The following is a 17,245-nucleotide window of genomic DNA, read 5'->3' as shown; positions in this document are numbered from 1 at the left end:
TTTGATCTCTTGCTTAAAAGAGTAGAATAATTCGAATACCCTCTCCCCAAATATAAAAAATTAAAAAAAAATTGGAGCAATCAGAAGAAGACACAAGTCCCAGACAGCGAGTCAAAAACCAGTTACAGTTCCATAGAACAATTTATGATAATGTTCGTGCATTCAAGGTAGTGAAATCTAACGTATGAAGGCATTTACCAGCAATTGCTTTGATTATACAACAATTCAAGAATGCATTGTACATTTATGTGTAACTGACCTGCAGTCAATTTTATCAACTGAACCTTACAAAAAGAAAAATAATGAATCTAAGTTTTGGTATGTTAAGTTTTTTGAAAGGAAAACTAAAAAGAATATCCCTCTCCAGAAACTCCATGTTTACAGTTTCTATCCTACCACCTTAACTCTAAACAAGATTTTAAACATCTGCACACTTCATGGGTGCATATCCCAGTCTAGACTTCTTTGTGTCATACAAGATATGGAAATTCTGCTGCTGATAGTTCCCGATAATTGAAAGGGCAGATCGTGGAGTCCCCAAAATTGCCAAACAAACAACATCCTCTTCAAGCCAGATGAAGTAGTTCTCAACCGGGAAATTCCATACGGCTCCATCAACAAACTGAATCCCAAAATCAGGCAGCTCCACATTTTCAACTCCAGACACATTGTAACAAGGATCCAAGACTGGAAAATCTTTCAAAACTGGATATCCTTTTGTTTTCTTCACAAATGCGTCCTTAATAATCTGATAAGTAGGGTCTGCAAAATAACTTAGAGTAGTACCCGAATCAATGATTGTACCACCAGCACCATCAGCCGACAACTGCCATGTCTCCTCTGGTATATTCAACACCTCTCCTCCAACAACGACTGATTTTATCTGGACGTAGTAAAATGTATCAACAGAATTTTCCTTGCCAGCAACCAATGCTGTGAAATTCAAGTTAGGGTGGCTCAGAAGATCTCTGTCTTCCCCAAAAATCAACTTGCTGCTGACATTGGCATCACTGTTTCGATCAACAAGACAATAAGAAAAAGAATGACCGTATAGTGACTGCAGCTGAGAGGCAAACGAGAGAGGTCCTCTCCCAAGCCCTAACAACCCTGCCGCACCATGGAAGAGGCCTCTATTCCAATGACCACAACCAAACATCACATTCTCCACCTGTCTAAATTCTGATTTCCCACTAGGCGATGTGAGATTGACAGTAAATGTCTCAACTGCAAAATCACCAGTCGTATTGGAACTATCCCCATACCAATAATAGTAAGGACACGTTTGATTCTCAGCTTTGCAAGGTTGAGGAGGATCAGGTGATGAAACCAGCTGACACCTAGGATCCTGGCAACTTATATTCCTAAAGGAACTTGACTCCCTAGGATCATAATGAGGCCCATTTTGCTCGAAACAATCATAACAAGGAACACATTGAATCCAATTAAGGTCACTACCAGTATCAAGTATCAAAGAGAAGTGTTTGGGAGGAGTACCAACAAACACATCAATAAAATACTCTCCTGAGCCAAGACTCACACCAGACTCCAAAGTTGCCACAAGCTGGCCAGGAACCCCACTTGTATAGGATTCTGGCGCTGCTGCTTTTTCAACCACAGGCTTCAAATGTTGCTTTGATTGCTTCCTATCATTGTTTAGCCTCGAAATGACATTTTGGTTCTTCTTCTCAACGACCCTTGTATGAAATGTGTGAATTCTGGTCAAATCCCTCATCGTTGACTCCAAAACAGAATTTTTAGGCTCAGCCTTCTCATCTATCTGCCTATGCTTCAAGTGCAGCTTCACTGACTTCTTTGGTTCTTGTTCTTCGTCTTCCTCATCCTCATCATCAAGATAAGAACTTACTTCTTGGGAAGCTATCTTTTGTGATTGTTTTGCTTTCTTCTGTTTTGACAGGCTGCAACCACTGCTGCTTGTTGAAGAAGAAACTGCATTGAAGCTCATGTGGTCAGGTAGTTCTATGCCAGTCAGCGTGGAGATGTTGGAATTTCCATTTTTGATGTGATCATGATGGACTCTAGCAATTGCTTCAAAAGCACCAGAGGAAATTGAAAGAAGAAGAAGAAGAAGACTTAGAGAAACTTTCACCAACATTGCACTGATCTTTTCTTGTTTGGTCACAGAGAAAATCCTACATGAAATGAAAAACAAGACCCCAGAAGCTGAAAAAAGTCTCAAAATTTAAGGGCTAGCTGGTGAGAGGAAAGTCAGGAATCTTTCTCCGGATTCAATAACAAAGAAGAGTATAAGCACTAAAACCCAGAAACAGGACACTAAAACAAAGAAAAACAAATGGGAAACAGAAGCCAAGACTCAAGAAAACCAAAGCCCAGAAAGAAAAAAAAAAACTTTAAATTGTTGAGGCTTTTTTTAGAGAAGAGAAACAAAATTTCTGGGAAAAAAAAACCATGAAGGGAGAGGAAATGGAAATCTAAGCAAATAAGAAGGCAAAGGCAAAGGGAAAAGCCTTCAGGTAAAGAAGAAAAATGGAGGCTTTTTTAGCTGGTGGTGGTCTGCTTAGAATCAGTGTTAAAGACTTTGAATCAAAACAAAAGAAAAGGAAAGGAAAAGTCCACTTTCCAAAAACGCGGTTTCATATGGAAAAAAATAAATGCACCGAAAATTACCCACTAATTAATATATACTTTTGAGAAAGGAAAAATTGTGATTTACCTGGTCTTCTTGTTGATGGGTTTCTTCCTCTCTGTTTCCTGCTCCATTAGTTTAAACTTCATTTGGGTTTTAACTACTAAAAAGAGCTGTCCTTTCACGAAAGCCAGTTCACATTTACAGCTTTCTCAAAACATTTCAACAATGGCCAAGTCAAAGCAAAAGCCTCACTCGTTTCTATATTTCCTCCCTCTGGGGTCTTGGCCTTGGGGTTTTTACTTGGTAAAACTCTCATCACCACGGTTTCCTTTTTTCTTTTCTTCTTCAGTTTAAGGTTTGACGTTGCGCTTTGGGTGTACTCTATATTTTAAATCGCAAATCTTTTAATTCTGACTAAACAAACAGGGAAAATACAAAAACAAGTGGAGCTTCAGTTTTACGCGCATCACCAGACTCCAAAGGCGATGAAAATATTACTTGCAAGTAAAAAAGTAGGAGGCCTTTTTTTTCAATAGCTAATATATTTAATAAACATATAATTACATTCTAATCTTATTCGTGCAGTTTAATTTTTTTTTTGTGTACATGTAAAATAAATAGGTTTTTTGTTTGGAACTTAATAAATATATAAGTTCTGCAAATTAAACATTAACAATCCATTACTCTCTTTAAAAAAAAAACTTTTAAAAAGTCAACAATCCAAATTCGGAAAAAAAAATAATGAAAGCTCAACTTAAAATGACCGAAATCTAAAACAATTTAAATTTGAATTAATCTTAAATGTGAAATAACCTAAAATTTAAATTGTGTAAAAAAAATTGTTCTTTTCCCATTTTAAACTTTAATTTGATTAAAGAGTAATAAATATAGTAGAAATAAGTAACAAATATGACTTGAATTGACTCAAATTCAATTAATTCTCTAAATTGAAACGGAAAGCAACATGGACCTGAATTTTAAAAAAATTTATATTTGAAATGACATATAAGAGTGTAACCCGAATCTATAATGATATGAATTTTAAATAATTTAATTCAAAATAATCCACTAAAATTTAACTTAATTCACTCAATTCGCACCGTCACCTATATATATATATATATATTTGAAACTATGAAAACCAACATGAAGATAGTTAAAGCAAGATGCAAACTAATCCATGCATGGGAAAATTAGCTTCTCAATATGCTTGGAGGTTAAAACAAAAAAAATAATGCTTATGTGACTATAAATTTTTAAATAAAAAATTTATGTAGTTATCATGGTTGTTAAATCAAATATTTGAAATGTGAAATTATGTTTGTTTGTTTTTCTTCTCATTTTAATTTTTCAATTGACATTGGGTACGTGCGCATGGGCAACTCTATTATTCCTTTGACCAAAGACGGCTTACAAGCACAACAGCTTAAGGTAGCCAATAGGGAGAATTCAAAGTTGGGAATATATTTTCATTTTTCAGTTTAAATTTTTTTCTTTCCTTTATTTTCGTCTTTTAATAAGTTCTTTTCCATGCCCTTTTTCATTTATTATAGGTTGTATTTATACAAAGTTTGATTAATCTATTCAATAGTTGGACCATTTTCTAACCAACAAATATATATATATATAAATATATATTAGTACAGTGACCAAAAGAGTCACTAATTATTAATTAATTAAACAATAAAACAAGCTAAAACAAATCATTTGGATAGAATATAAAGACCCTTATGAAGTTCGGTTGAAAATACGTATCGTTTTGAGATTTGGTTGAAAATACATTTACACTCTTGAAAAAAAATAATAGTGTTAATTATTAAATTAATTTTAAATGAAAATATAGGTATATTGCTTTGTTATTTATTTATTCACTTTATATTGTTAAGATAATTATATAAATTATTAAGGAAAAATTATTATACAATATTATTATTTGGTTAAACTATAATAAACTATTAGAATTATGCTGTAATACTGTTACTTAGAACTAGAATATGAATAAGATTATATATATGTAATTTAGATTTTCTCAATATATTCTACATAACTTATATAGTTTTATATTATATAAAATTTTTTCTTTTTCTAATGTGATACTAGAATTACTTGATTGATTGTCCATGCATTAATGTTTTCTATAATTGTAGTTTATTTGACTCGATGACATGTCAGTCACTATGCGTTTTTGTAACATCGTTTATATTTTAACTATTTATGTCATATTTTATCACATCATTAAACTTATATTGTGTTTGTCTGTTTAAAATTAACTTTAATAATTAATAAGATTACTTTTCCTAGAGGTGAGTGCATTTGTTTATCAAATTCGGAAAAAGTTTTTGTATTTTCCTAAAACATATAGATTGACTTTAAGACGTGACCTTTGGAAATGGGGTTTTTGAAAAAGAAAAATTCTATTATCTGAACAACGTAACACACTTGGAGTTCAATCCAAACATTCACACTATGAGTATTGAAATAGTATAATGCTTGGGTCTTTAGGAAAAGCAATAACTAATTGTGAGATAGGGAATAATTTAATATAGCAAGTAGAATATAAAAAAATAAAGAATTGATGGCGATAACATACGCACATTTACTTTAATAAAGTTCTTCAAATTTCAATGTCTTGTTATCAATTTAATTGTTGAGACAGGAAAAAAATAAGAATCAAGATTAAAAATTAAAAATTTCGTAATTGAAAAAAAACTTTTTACTTTCTCTCTTTTAATAAAAGGATCATCGACCCGATCCAATTTAAATTCACTTGACTATCATAGTAAATGCTCGAATTTAGTTTGATTGAAATATTAAAAGAAAATGGTAGTGAGCGTAAATTAAAAGAATGTTAAAAAAATGATCTTTTGGGTAAGCAAAAGTCAATTTTGACCAAGTTCGGACAAGGTTTGTCTGGATCGATGTTTCATTCGACCATGATTTGTTCTCTTTAAGATCAAAGCTTGTTTGGTTGGGTTTGAAATTGATGACACTAACAAAGGCGAAGGAAAAATAAATAAAAAAAATAGTACATTATTAAGCAATGTCAACATGAATAAAACCTGAAAATTTAAAGCTCTAAGACTAAAATGGATCCAATTGATTTATGGTAATAATAATAATAATAATATAATGATAAAAAAAATATCATTTCATGTCAACTTCGATAATTAATAGTGTGAGTGGGACGAAGAAGGATTTAATTGTATAAACTTAAATTTAGAAGTTAAATGCTGAGAGATCAGAAAGGTCAATTTGTTCATGGACTCTAATTTCTCAATTCTCACCAATTTGACAAAAAAAATGGTGGATGAATGTCTCACATTAATTTCTTTGTGGAATGTTGAAAGACCCAAAGCCAAAACCTTAGGAAGATAAAAATATGAACACAAAAATCTAGGGGCGTAAATGCCACTTGCCATAAATTTTGATGAAAACGGTTTTCCAAATTGCCAAAATGGCTTTCGGCATTGGTTGGTTTGGTGGTGACTGCAGGCAAAGACTATAATATGATTAAAATAAGCACGGGGGAATGTGAGGGGGCAGTCGCTGCCGCCATCACCTAAGAAGCCACGTCACCAATCTTCGACTTGTTCCCACAAGTTGCCCGACTTCACGTGTGACGTGATAATAAAATGAAAATTCATTACATGTGGGATTTGACTCTTCAAACCATGATAGCCCAGTTTCCACGTGGCAATAAAGTGGAGAATAGTTGGCATTGGTGGTGCTTTTTTTTTTTTTATCATTTTTTGCTAAAAAATTCAAAAGTACATTTGAAAAAATAATTTAATATTTATTGAGCTGATAATATTGTGATTCTACTGTTATTAATTACCTACATTATAAATTGATGTACGTTCTAATTATTTACCTATTCTAATTAATTTTAATTTTTATTTTTACACTTTTCTTTGATGTCAAAGTATGTTTTGAAAAATCAAAAAATAAATAATAAATAATAAAAGAAAAATAAGCAACAATAAGAAAGAGTTTTAATTTTTTTACTTCTATTTTAATTATATTTATACAATTATTATTTAAAAGTGATTATTTATCCATCTATCTATTCATTTATATATATGCATATGTGCTACTTTGATAATATAAAAATGTTTTCCTAATTATAAATAAAGTTACTGTATGTTTATTGATTATTTGACTAAATAAAGATATTCAAATATAATTATGATTTTTAGAGACAAAAATAACAAGACCAGATTTTGGTGAGGTATTTTTTTATATATCATACCTCTTCTATTCCTTTGTTGCACAGTTTTAAATAGGATAATATCTAAAAAAATTTTAAATTATTTTAAAAATTTTAAATAAATTTTTATACTTTTACTTTATTTAATTAAATTTTTATATTTTTATTTTAAATAAAAAAGTTATTATATTTTTATTTTAAATCAATTAAGTATTATAATTAATAATTAATATAATAAAAATACTATTTATTATGTTATATTGCGTGTAGCTGATTTCACGTATTAACATATCATAATTGATGATGATATAATATACTGACATATCATAACTAATGATAATGTGATATGTTAATTTGACATGATAATAAAATCATATGATAGTTTTTATCTTTCACATTAACATTATTTTAACTTCAAGTGATTTGATTAATCATAATTAATCAATCATAAATATTTATTTGATTTAAAATAATAATATAAATATTTAATTAAATATAATAAAAATAAAAAATATTTAAATTTTTATAAATAATTTAAAATTTTATTTAAATACTACATCATTTTAAATAAATTTTTTTTTAAAAAAAGATGAAGAATATTTTTATCTAAAACAACCTTTGAGATAAAGCCGAAAGCCAACTTTCATGTTCACCTAAACATTGGGTGGCTGGTTTTGAGTTGGAAAAGAAAGGTCACGTGGCTTCCTATGGCCTCGAGTTTGGAGGGCGATTGTTGGAGTGACGGCCCGTCACCAATGACCATTCCCCCGATAAGCACATGACAATGCTTTCAACCGAGGAACTGCTATATGAATGTTCTCGCCTTGTGGGCTATCGTGCTCAGTTTTTGTCCTAGAGGTGTTCACATACGGGGCTATCCTTTTAGTTTCGTGGGTCCGGCTTCCATCATGAGTCGACTTTGGATATAGGCAGGGCTCCTTTAACTTATTTAATTAGCAAAATATTATAGTTTTATTAATTTCATATAGAAAATACATTATTATTTTAAATAATAAAATAAATAGTTAAAAAGAGCAAGTTGAGTAGAATGTAGATTTGACGTTTTGAAAAAAAAAAGGCTTGACAGGATTAGCTTGGGTCCATGTACATCTCTACGATTCTTATCCATTGTTTTCTCTTTCAACTTTTTATTGTCAAATTAATTTTAATTTATGATATTTCATATGTCTTGATTAAAATCCAAATATCAAATTATATAATGCTTATTTTGTTAAATTAAGCATCCAAAGAAATGATCATGAAGCCCCAAAACATTTCTGTCTTATGTATAGCTCCTTTTTTGCCCTTCTAATGAAACAAAATTATTCACAACTGTTGTTGATCTAAATGCCCTGTTAAATGCAACTATTATGCATTCAAATTGTTGAATTTTATTGCCATAAGCCGAGATTAATAGTAGATAATTAATTTAATATGAGATAGATAATCATATTCTAGAATTAAAATAGGTAATCGTAAAAAACTATAGACTTACAAAACGTGGAGGAGTTATCAGTTCAAATGGTGGTCAATATGGATGATCCCCTCACAATTTATTGTCATCTTCACTTAATTATTAAATAATTGTACTTTGGTAGAAATTTAATGATCTTACATGGTACTGATCTTAAATCATCAAAAGTGATTAGGTATTTGTACCTAGGGATGATTTATTTTTCGTTTAAAAGAGTAATAACAACATTTTACACCAAGATGGAGTGTTTCGTAAAATCAATTCTGAATATTTTTATCCTTGTAACGTGTGAAAAAAAAAATACTAGTTCCTTCTAAAAAAAAAAAAATAATATTTACATAACAAGTTTATTTCTTTGAAAAATCTTTTTGTAATCGACTCAAAGGGTATTACATATTTTTCATTTTTTATTTTTGGTTACGAATGTACTTTTTGTTTTGGTAACAAATTCATTTTTATTTGATAAATTATTTTCATTTTTCTATCAAAGGTTTTTCATTTAATTTAAAAAGGTTGAGAGTTAGTTTATCAAAGATATATATATATATATATATCATATTTATTGATTAATTTGATTAACTATAACTTATTTAAGAAATGAAATATTAATATTTCATAAATTCGCACGTTAATAAAATATTAAAATTTCTATTCAAAAAATTATTAAAATTATTAATTCATAATTTTGAAATTAAATCTTAAAATTAAAAAGTGCATAATTTCCTATCCTAACCAACAAATATTTAATCTTTAAATTTGTTGGATATTCATTGTAATAGAATGTGCACATTCTAAATCAATTAAGAAAAGTTACACGTTGGAATATTTAATTTAACGATAAATAAATATAGTATTATTTAAAATTTATTAATTTATTTAATTATAAAAAAAATAAAGAGTTGTTTTATAAAAAGGAGTCGAAAAGTGTTAGAGAGGTTTTGCTTTGGCATTCCCAACACGCAATCACGTTAGGTTTGCCTCAACCTCAAGAAGTAGGATTTAACAATTTGGAAGGCAACGAGGAGTGCTTGTTTGTTTGTTTCTAGGGAAAAACCAAAAGATTTTGAAAGGCGGAGTTTTGCCATTACAGAAGTTGTCCTCTTGTGTTTGGGTATGAGGCAACCTTCTTGGTTTTCCCCTCATTTTTTGGTCTGTTTACAATGTCAACATAGAATCCACGCATTGACTTTCTGAATTCTAAGATGACATGATTATTCTGTACATCGTTTTCAACCATGTTTCCTCTTCAAAGTTCAATACCACACGAAAGAAATATGGGTTTTTCTTCATCCGTCGTCACAGTTCAAAGTAGAAAACTGACGATTGAGGAGGACGAGGACGCCCAACACAGTGTGTTCATATAAAAATGACCATGAAAAATTGGGTACGAAGGGCGAAGGGTGAAAGCAATGCTGGCGTATTGACTGATCAACACATGCCATCAAAGTGAAGAATTCATAGGAGAATAAACAGCCTGACTCGGATTATAAATTCTATACATTCAAAGTCAAGCAACATGTTTTTTAAGATGAGCGTAACTTGAAAAACAATTTTCTGATGCAAGGAAGAACATACGACCCCTGCACAGACATTCTTGACAAACAAAAGCGTGCTTAAACCAAATTTAGACTGAAAATATTAATTGCAGTCAATATAACATATAACAATTTCTACGGTAGTAATAGTAAGTAAACACATGAGAGAGACAGAAGTAGCTCAACCAGAAATGGACGGTATATCGATACGTAAAATTCCAGTATAGTAGTTCGGTCTTCCATCTTAGTTTCAACTTTCGTGCAAAGGAAGTAATACTAAGAAAATATATTTATCATACATTTTATGTATTTTTATATCATTTAGAGAAATTAGATACATAAATGCCAGCCTTTCAACCAGCCCTGGGTTTTGAATTCCATGCCATGAATCGGCTTCTACTTCTAGTTTTCTACGGGTGGAGCCTAGTTTGGGCAAAGACTTTTGTAGTAATTGTTACTCAAAAATCCAGTCTGGTCCATGGACACCTCTAATTCTATTAATCTTAACGAGGAGAAACCGGCTTTCATGTACAATATGGGAAAAGACAAGACAACCCTCCACTATCATGTTTACATGCTTCAGTTTGTATACAGATTCTTGTCTCGATCCCAGCTTTCTGTTCGGCCTCCTTTCTTCCTTCAATAAACTTCTCTCTACTACCTTCCTTACTGGGAGCTCCCGCTGCTACCAGTAAGTTCTGTAAACGTATAAGCAAGTACACCTAATCTTGAATTATTCAGAACAATGTAATTGTAAGTAACGTGATTAATGTGATTGCAAGAAAAATAATATTACAATATTTAATAGACAAATAAAGCAATGATTAAAATATAAAAAACATAACATTACAACATTTAGTTTATAAGTATTTTCTTGATAATGTAATGTTAATTTTCACAATTATCTTTATTTATTAAAATATAAATTTAATATACTTAAAATTTATTATTATTAATTTTTATATAATATCATCTCTTAAATATATTTTTAATATCATATATTTTATTTTTATTTTTTATTATAATCTTATATATTTTATTTTTATTTTTTAATATAATTTCTTATATTATATATTATATTTTAATTTCTTTTACCTATATTATATAAATTTTTAATTTTTCATATTTTATTTTATTTTAATTTCTAATTCTTATATTATATATTTTATTTTAGTTATAACATTACAAAATATTTTTAATAAAATAATAAAATTAAAACGTAAAAATATCTTTAAAAACATTGAAGAGTGTAATGTAATATGATTGCATTAATTTTAGACTATAATCACATTACATATATGATTGCATTGCCATCTTACGTTGCAAGGGTTTGTTACAAAACAAACACTATAATGTAATTTAATTGAATATATTGTAAAAATGTACTCTTACTTCCCTCGTATCAAACGTTATTTTAACTTAATTGGCCTTAATGCCTAAGCATAATTGAGCTTTTGAATTTTACTAATAACATATATACAAATAAAATATCACATTATTCACATATTTACCAATTTATTCTACCTATATAAATTTATAATTTATAATTTTAATTTGCATTTCAAACTCCAACTCATTGCTTGAGCTTGAGTCATGTTTGAACTTGTTGCTCAAGTTGATGATAATTAAATCAAACCGAGTTGAGTTCAAATCACAAACTCAATGAGCCAAATTTAAGTGAAAAAAAAAAGCTTGATAGAGTTTGGGCTCAGCTTTGATCTTCACTTGTAGTCAAGCCTAGCTCAACCTTTGCATTAGAATAACTTAGCTAGGCTTGCTCACACCCCAAGCCTCCAACACACCCTCCTTACTTTTCGTCATGTGCACCATTTGGTTCATACGCTAAGATTGCCTATACCTCCATTCTCAGCTCTCTATTCTTCATTCCATCACCCAAGTACAACCCCACCTTGTCTCCTTAACAGATTCCGGCAAAGAAGGGCTTTTAAGTCAATATAATTATTTTGTGGACGGTCATACCAGTAAAGAGGCAGCTGTCCTAAGAGATCTAATGTTCTGTTAGGCAATTAATAATAACTAGGTCCTATTCCTCATCTCCAAATAAGAAATATGGCTATTAGGAAATTCCAACTGAAACCTATGCACTAGAAATAGATATAAAATCATCTATATCAATAAGTCATGGGTTACAGTAAAGCCAGCATGCCACTGGTAGTCTACCGCTATCACTGCGGCTAAATACTAAAATACCCAGAATCAGTGAAGCAGATAAAGCACACTTAAAGCTATAAAGAGTTAATCTAAGCAAAACTCAAGCAATTGAGATACACTTCAAGCTCATTCAGAGTTCAGATAACAGAGCATGTGTACAGAAATCCATATAAATAAAATTTGCAGCAGCAGTGAGACGTCTTGTGCTCATACAAATGCCACATATTTTGTGTTTCAAAATGTATAGCATAAAGAAATAAGCAATTAGATAAATTGATTTTAACAGAACTAATCTCTGGGTCTATCGAAAGCAGTGTTTTCAAGGAGTGCGCTCAGGCACTAAGGTAAGCACAAATCAACCAAGGTGACTCTACACCTTTGACAGAGGCGCCTTGATATAATTTAATAGGGGTGTTTTAATTCAACAGAAGCAGAGCTCTTTATAGAAGTAGAAAATAGCTTCCTTAATTATAATTTTGCCTCTATAAAAGTACATTTCATGTTAAAAATATTTCTTTAGTACATGATCTAATACAAGTAGAACATTTAAATATATCCATACATTTTATTCATAGATCATGATAGTCAAAATTCATAGCAAATAGCCATCCTTTCGTCTGGTGGTGCTGTACAACCATACCTGATTATATCTAGTTCGATGATGCAGCCTGAACTGGCTCTGCAGTATCTTGTAAACCACAAGCCATGTTTGCAGGAACAGCTACATCAAGCATTTTTGGATATGGAAGATTCAAATCTGTAAAACATATACAGTTACATGATGCAACAATAGCTGTACAAAGAAAAAAGTGGCCAACAAAAAAGTAAAAGAAAGGTTTGCTTACTTTCCATGATTTTCTCAAATGTTTCCTACAAAATAGTTAGAAATTGAAACTGTTAGAGATAAAGGGCATGAAATAATGACAAAATTATGTGTAAAGTGTAAATGGAAAAGATACGCATCAACGATATAATCGCTAATTAAAAAAGAAAAAGGAAGAAGAAAATTCAGATCCCAAACATCTACCAACACAAGAATCAGCCATTCCAATAATGTAAATGAGCTGAATTAAACTACGACTAACAAGGAGCTTTGTCCTGTAGAGACAGTTTAACCGTCCAGTGCCATTGGAGATTTAAGTACCAGACAAGATGATCCTCAAAACTTAAGCATGCAAGCACACACACCCAAAGATTATAATTCTTCCTTAAACAAATCATATATATGATACCTATAATTCCTTACATAGAAGTCCCTATAAAGAATGTCCCTTTTTTATATTGTACTGATAAAATGCCTCAATTTCATCAAAGTAAAAAAGAGTTACTTCATTGATTTTTATCAGAAGGATACTTTTACAATGGCATTGAGAAATGTTAGACAGTTCAGGGAAAGGGAAAAAAAAACTAATGTTGAGCTGTAAAAGAGTAAAAACATAGTAAGGAAGGTCGTTGCAATAAGGTAATTAAATCTACGAGGTACTCTGATGAACTGGAATGATTTAACAAAAAGGCAAAGCCTCCTATTTGCTCAAGAGGGTCAAAGCAAAGTGCTGAAATTACTCGAGTTGCATGGCCATTGCTATCACAACAAGCAGCATATATGTTATTCTTCGTGCCTTTCCCCCACTCCCTCTTTTTCCCAAAAGAAAAAACTACTTCATGTCCTTTTATTTTTTCCTTTTCAAATATGTCTTTATGGAATTTGTCCCAAGAAATTGCGAATATTTGTTTCTATTTGGTTGAGTTCAATGGATACATGCTTATTTGCTTCATTTTGACAGTCGACACACACTTGTCTAATGACATGTCAATCGCATACATTTACTGGTGAAATCAAAATCTCAGGAGAAAATTTAAATTTATAACCAAAAGCAGAAAGGATTATGGCATGTGTGGCCAAAAGAATCACCTCATCCCTTGCGAGTCTTGGATTATAGAGCTTCTCCTCTCCCACAGTACTAACCTGGATAAAACAAAATCTGACATTAGTGCTGTTCCAATAAAGAACATAGACTTAAAAAAAGAACTAACAATGGCTCATACAGTGAATCCCTTGTAATCATGAGCAGGATAGACTAATGTATCCTCTGGCAATGTAAAAATCTGGAGAAAGGAAAAAGAATAAGCATCAGCATCCAAGCTGTTTATTATTCGTCAAAAGCATAATTCTTAGTTCTTTAATTTGACATCCTTGCCTGTGAATGCACTGACTCGTATAGTTGACGTGAACTTCCACCCTGCAAGTACATTAATGAGATCAAGAAAAAATCCTTGGTAAAATGGTGAACTAATCTTGTAAACAGCACGCTGCAATTATTTTCTTAAAAAGCTTTTCATGGTTCTTTTATTATGAAACAAAACTTGACAAAGAAATAACAACAATAATGACAATAAAATTGGAAAATGCTAGGATGCTAGACCTGGAAATCAGTTCTCCCACATCCACGTATCAATAAGGCATCCCCAGTGAATGCCATCCTTGGTTGTGGTTGATCAGGCCCATCTCCTGTAACATAAGTAACACAACCCAATGTATGGCCAGGAGTAGCCCGGACCTGCCAAAAAAAGTGACAAATACATATGAACAGTTTGAAGTCAATACATGATGAACTTGGTTTACACATTGCTCATTTCCTGTCCTACTAGAAGATTAGGAAATGAAACCCACTGCAGCAAGTGGTGCATGGCCTTTGTGGTTCCTGTATGCCATGGGTGAAGCTAGGATTTCAACTTTGGACGGGACGAAATAAAAATATATATTTGACAGAATTAAAAGATGAGTAAAAAATAAACCTTCTTCATAAAAATATACAAAAGAAAATGTCAATTCAAATTAAAAAAAGTAAGGAAATTGCATAAAAAAAGTGTAAATTTCTTTTGATAAGTAAAAAAAACATCTAATTTTTTTAAAACATTATAATTCATATAGCATATAAAGATTAAATAACAATTAAAGTCTAACTAATAATTTTGTTTAAAAATATAACATAATTTGCAAAATTTTTAAAACACCAACAGGGCGATAAGAGATAAAAGAAGTAAAAAGAAAACGAAAGTTACATCTAGAATTGATTTTGCATGCAAGTTGTAAAGCAACTAAAATTTCCTGAATTAATGTGTTTTCTTAGAAATATATAGTCAATTATTAATTTATTAATTGACAAGATAAATTCACAATTTAAGGTCTTAAAAATCAAGTTTAACTAGTTTTTGACTTTTGTTGTATAAAATTTTAGAGTAATTGCAGTACTGTGATATAAAAGTAATACATATATAAGAAGAAAGTGAAAGAAAATTGAATTAGTGATTAGATTTAGAACTCAAAGTACAAAAGGTGAGATTTGTGAAGGAGGGGGGGTGGGGACATGTTATAAATTTTTGGAGGGGCAAAAATGGATTTTTTTTCTCCTTAGTTAAAAAAATCTGGAATAGTTAGAATCTCATCTGCTGTATATTATCTTTTTGTGTTGTAAAAAGTCACTACCATTGTCATTCTTCCCAATCCTATTCATTTCATAAACCTAAATTACTAGTACTATTTAACTTTAACAAAAAAAATTACCAATAGCTCACAACATATATACCTCAATTGTAGTTTCAACATAAAAAGAAAAGGTTGAAGAGTCAGGGAAGGATCTTCCCAAAGAAAAGGTCAATTTAATATTGAATTTCACAAGTACCTTGCCTACAAAGTAGAATTTATCTTAAAGAACACCTGAGTATTTGACTCAATAATAAATGTGCTATCCGCCGCTAAAAAGTTAGGTTTAAACCATTTTCCCCAAATCAAAAGAATTATCTTTTTCCATTGTTATCCCTTTTTATCCTTCTTACCAAAAGAAATAAGATATATCTATATATTTATTAAGAATAGCAAAAGCATTTATATTAAATAGTTTACAATGAGAAATTCACTAATAACATTCCTGTTCCAATCTGCCAGTGATTATAACAACACATTTAATTAATATCTAATAGCAGCATACCTCCAGAAACAGAGAACCAAAGTAGATTTTATCACCAGCTTCAACCAAAATATCAGCTTTTGAATTGCTTGCTTTTGAAATGATAGATTTCATAGCAGGTACCTTAGTCTAATACAACATTGATTCACGCACGTAAAACAAGAAATCAGAAAATTCACATCTAAATAATATAGCATAAAATCACCAAGTTATGTTGAAAAAATGTTCCAAACCTTAAGGAGTCCCGTTCCTGTTACATGGTCAGCATGAACATGCGTGTTCATGGCATAAATTAGTTTCAATCCCAGCTCTTTAACAAGGTGTAGGTCCCTCTCCACTGTCTTGTCAACAGGGTCGATCAACTGCCAAAATTTTGGGATGTTTTATTTTGGGTATTCATGGCATAACACTAACTTACAGTAGCGTTTTTGTTTTGAGTTTTTTAAAAAAAAAAAAAATGAGAAAGAAGAAGTAACTAACGACAGCAGGCTTGCGAGGGTGAGATACATCGGCAAGCAAGTAAGTGTAGGTAGAGGACTCCTTCTCCAATAGCTGACGAAACAAAAGCCCCCTCCTTATCATGGATGAATCGCACAACGTGGTGTAAGAGCAAGTCTTGGATGCACTGCTGAATACATGGTTTTGGAATTTGATTCCAGGCTTTGGGAAGGAGAGTGTGGTTTTAGTGAGGGTTTGCGGAGACAAATTCCACCGATTTAAAGGCGATAACTTGACGAGCCATGATCTAAGCGTATTGATTCGTAGCATGCTTCTGGAGCTCTCTCTGTTCCTCTTACCTCTGTCACAACGGCGAACGTCTATTTTATAAATGCTGTCAATGAGGCATATACACACCTAGTCCTACGATCATTGGGTACTCCCGCTTTATTAGTAGTTCATCGAATTAGGATCCGTATGAAATTAATAAGCTACTGCACTAGTGGCCGATGACCATCATAACACTAAATTGGAGTAATCCAGGATATTTCCCATCAAGAAAATGAAACAAAAAGACTTAAGGATGGTGGAAACCCAAGACCTTTCCTTTTTGGAGCGGTGCTGAAGCGGGAGCCTGGACGTGCTAAAGTACTTAAGATGACCCAATTAGTACTCCATCAAAGAATATGGGCCTCTCCGTTACGAAACCAGCATATCCATGTGGACAAGAGAGTCGGATGAATCGAGCTCTTGCTCTGCTGGGTTGGCAGACATAGGCAAGTAGATAAAGAAGCCCAGCTCAACTACACCTGGACTCCGAGTTCGTATTCTTTTGTGGTGGCG

General features: G+C 31.4%; 2 protein-coding genes across 6 annotated transcripts; both read right to left on the bottom strand.

Moving 5' to 3' along the window:
• Nucleotides 1-193: 193 nt before the first annotated feature.
• LOC110409754 (aspartyl protease family protein 2-like) lies at nt 194-2,553 on the bottom strand. The gene has a single exon (XM_021419207.2). The coding sequence runs from the start codon at nt 2,111-2,113 to the stop codon at nt 419-421; it is 1,695 nt and encodes a 564-aa protein (XP_021274882.1). The 5' UTR covers nt 2,114-2,553; the 3' UTR covers nt 194-418.
• Nucleotides 2,554-10,100: 7,547 nt separating this feature from the next.
• Nucleotides 10,101-16,751, bottom strand: LOC110429354 (persulfide dioxygenase ETHE1 homolog, mitochondrial-like). 5 transcript variants are annotated; one of them, XM_021445356.2, is made up of 10 exons: nt 16,445-16,751; nt 16,198-16,326; nt 15,986-16,093; nt 14,420-14,554; nt 14,195-14,236; nt 14,043-14,102; nt 13,909-13,962; nt 12,842-12,866; nt 12,637-12,753; nt 10,101-10,551 (listed from the first exon to the last, which is right to left on the bottom strand). In XM_021445356.2, the coding sequence occupies exons 1-9, from the start codon at nt 16,730-16,732 to the stop codon at nt 12,647-12,649; spliced, it is 948 nt and encodes a 315-aa protein (XP_021301031.1). In that variant the 5' UTR covers nt 16,733-16,751; the 3' UTR covers nt 10,101-10,551; nt 12,637-12,646. The 5 variants fall into 5 exon arrangements, with proteins under 5 accessions (XP_021301031.1, XP_021301032.1, XP_021301033.1 ...); XM_021445357.2 differs by having other exon boundaries at nt 10,101-10,546; XM_021445358.2 differs by having other exon boundaries at nt 10,101-10,522.
• Between the last annotated feature and the right edge of the window lie 494 nt (nt 16,752-17,245).

This window comes from Theobroma umbraticum, unplaced genomic scaffold (assembly GCF_002168275.2).
Source record: "Theobroma umbraticum cultivar Fairchild unplaced genomic scaffold, ASM216827v3 scaffold_44.0, whole genome shotgun sequence".
NCBI classification, from domain to species: Eukaryota; Viridiplantae; Streptophyta; class Magnoliopsida; order Malvales; family Malvaceae; genus Theobroma; species Theobroma umbraticum.
Note: the sequence above shows the minus strand (reverse complement) of the source record. Positions and strands in the feature narration are given on the sequence as shown.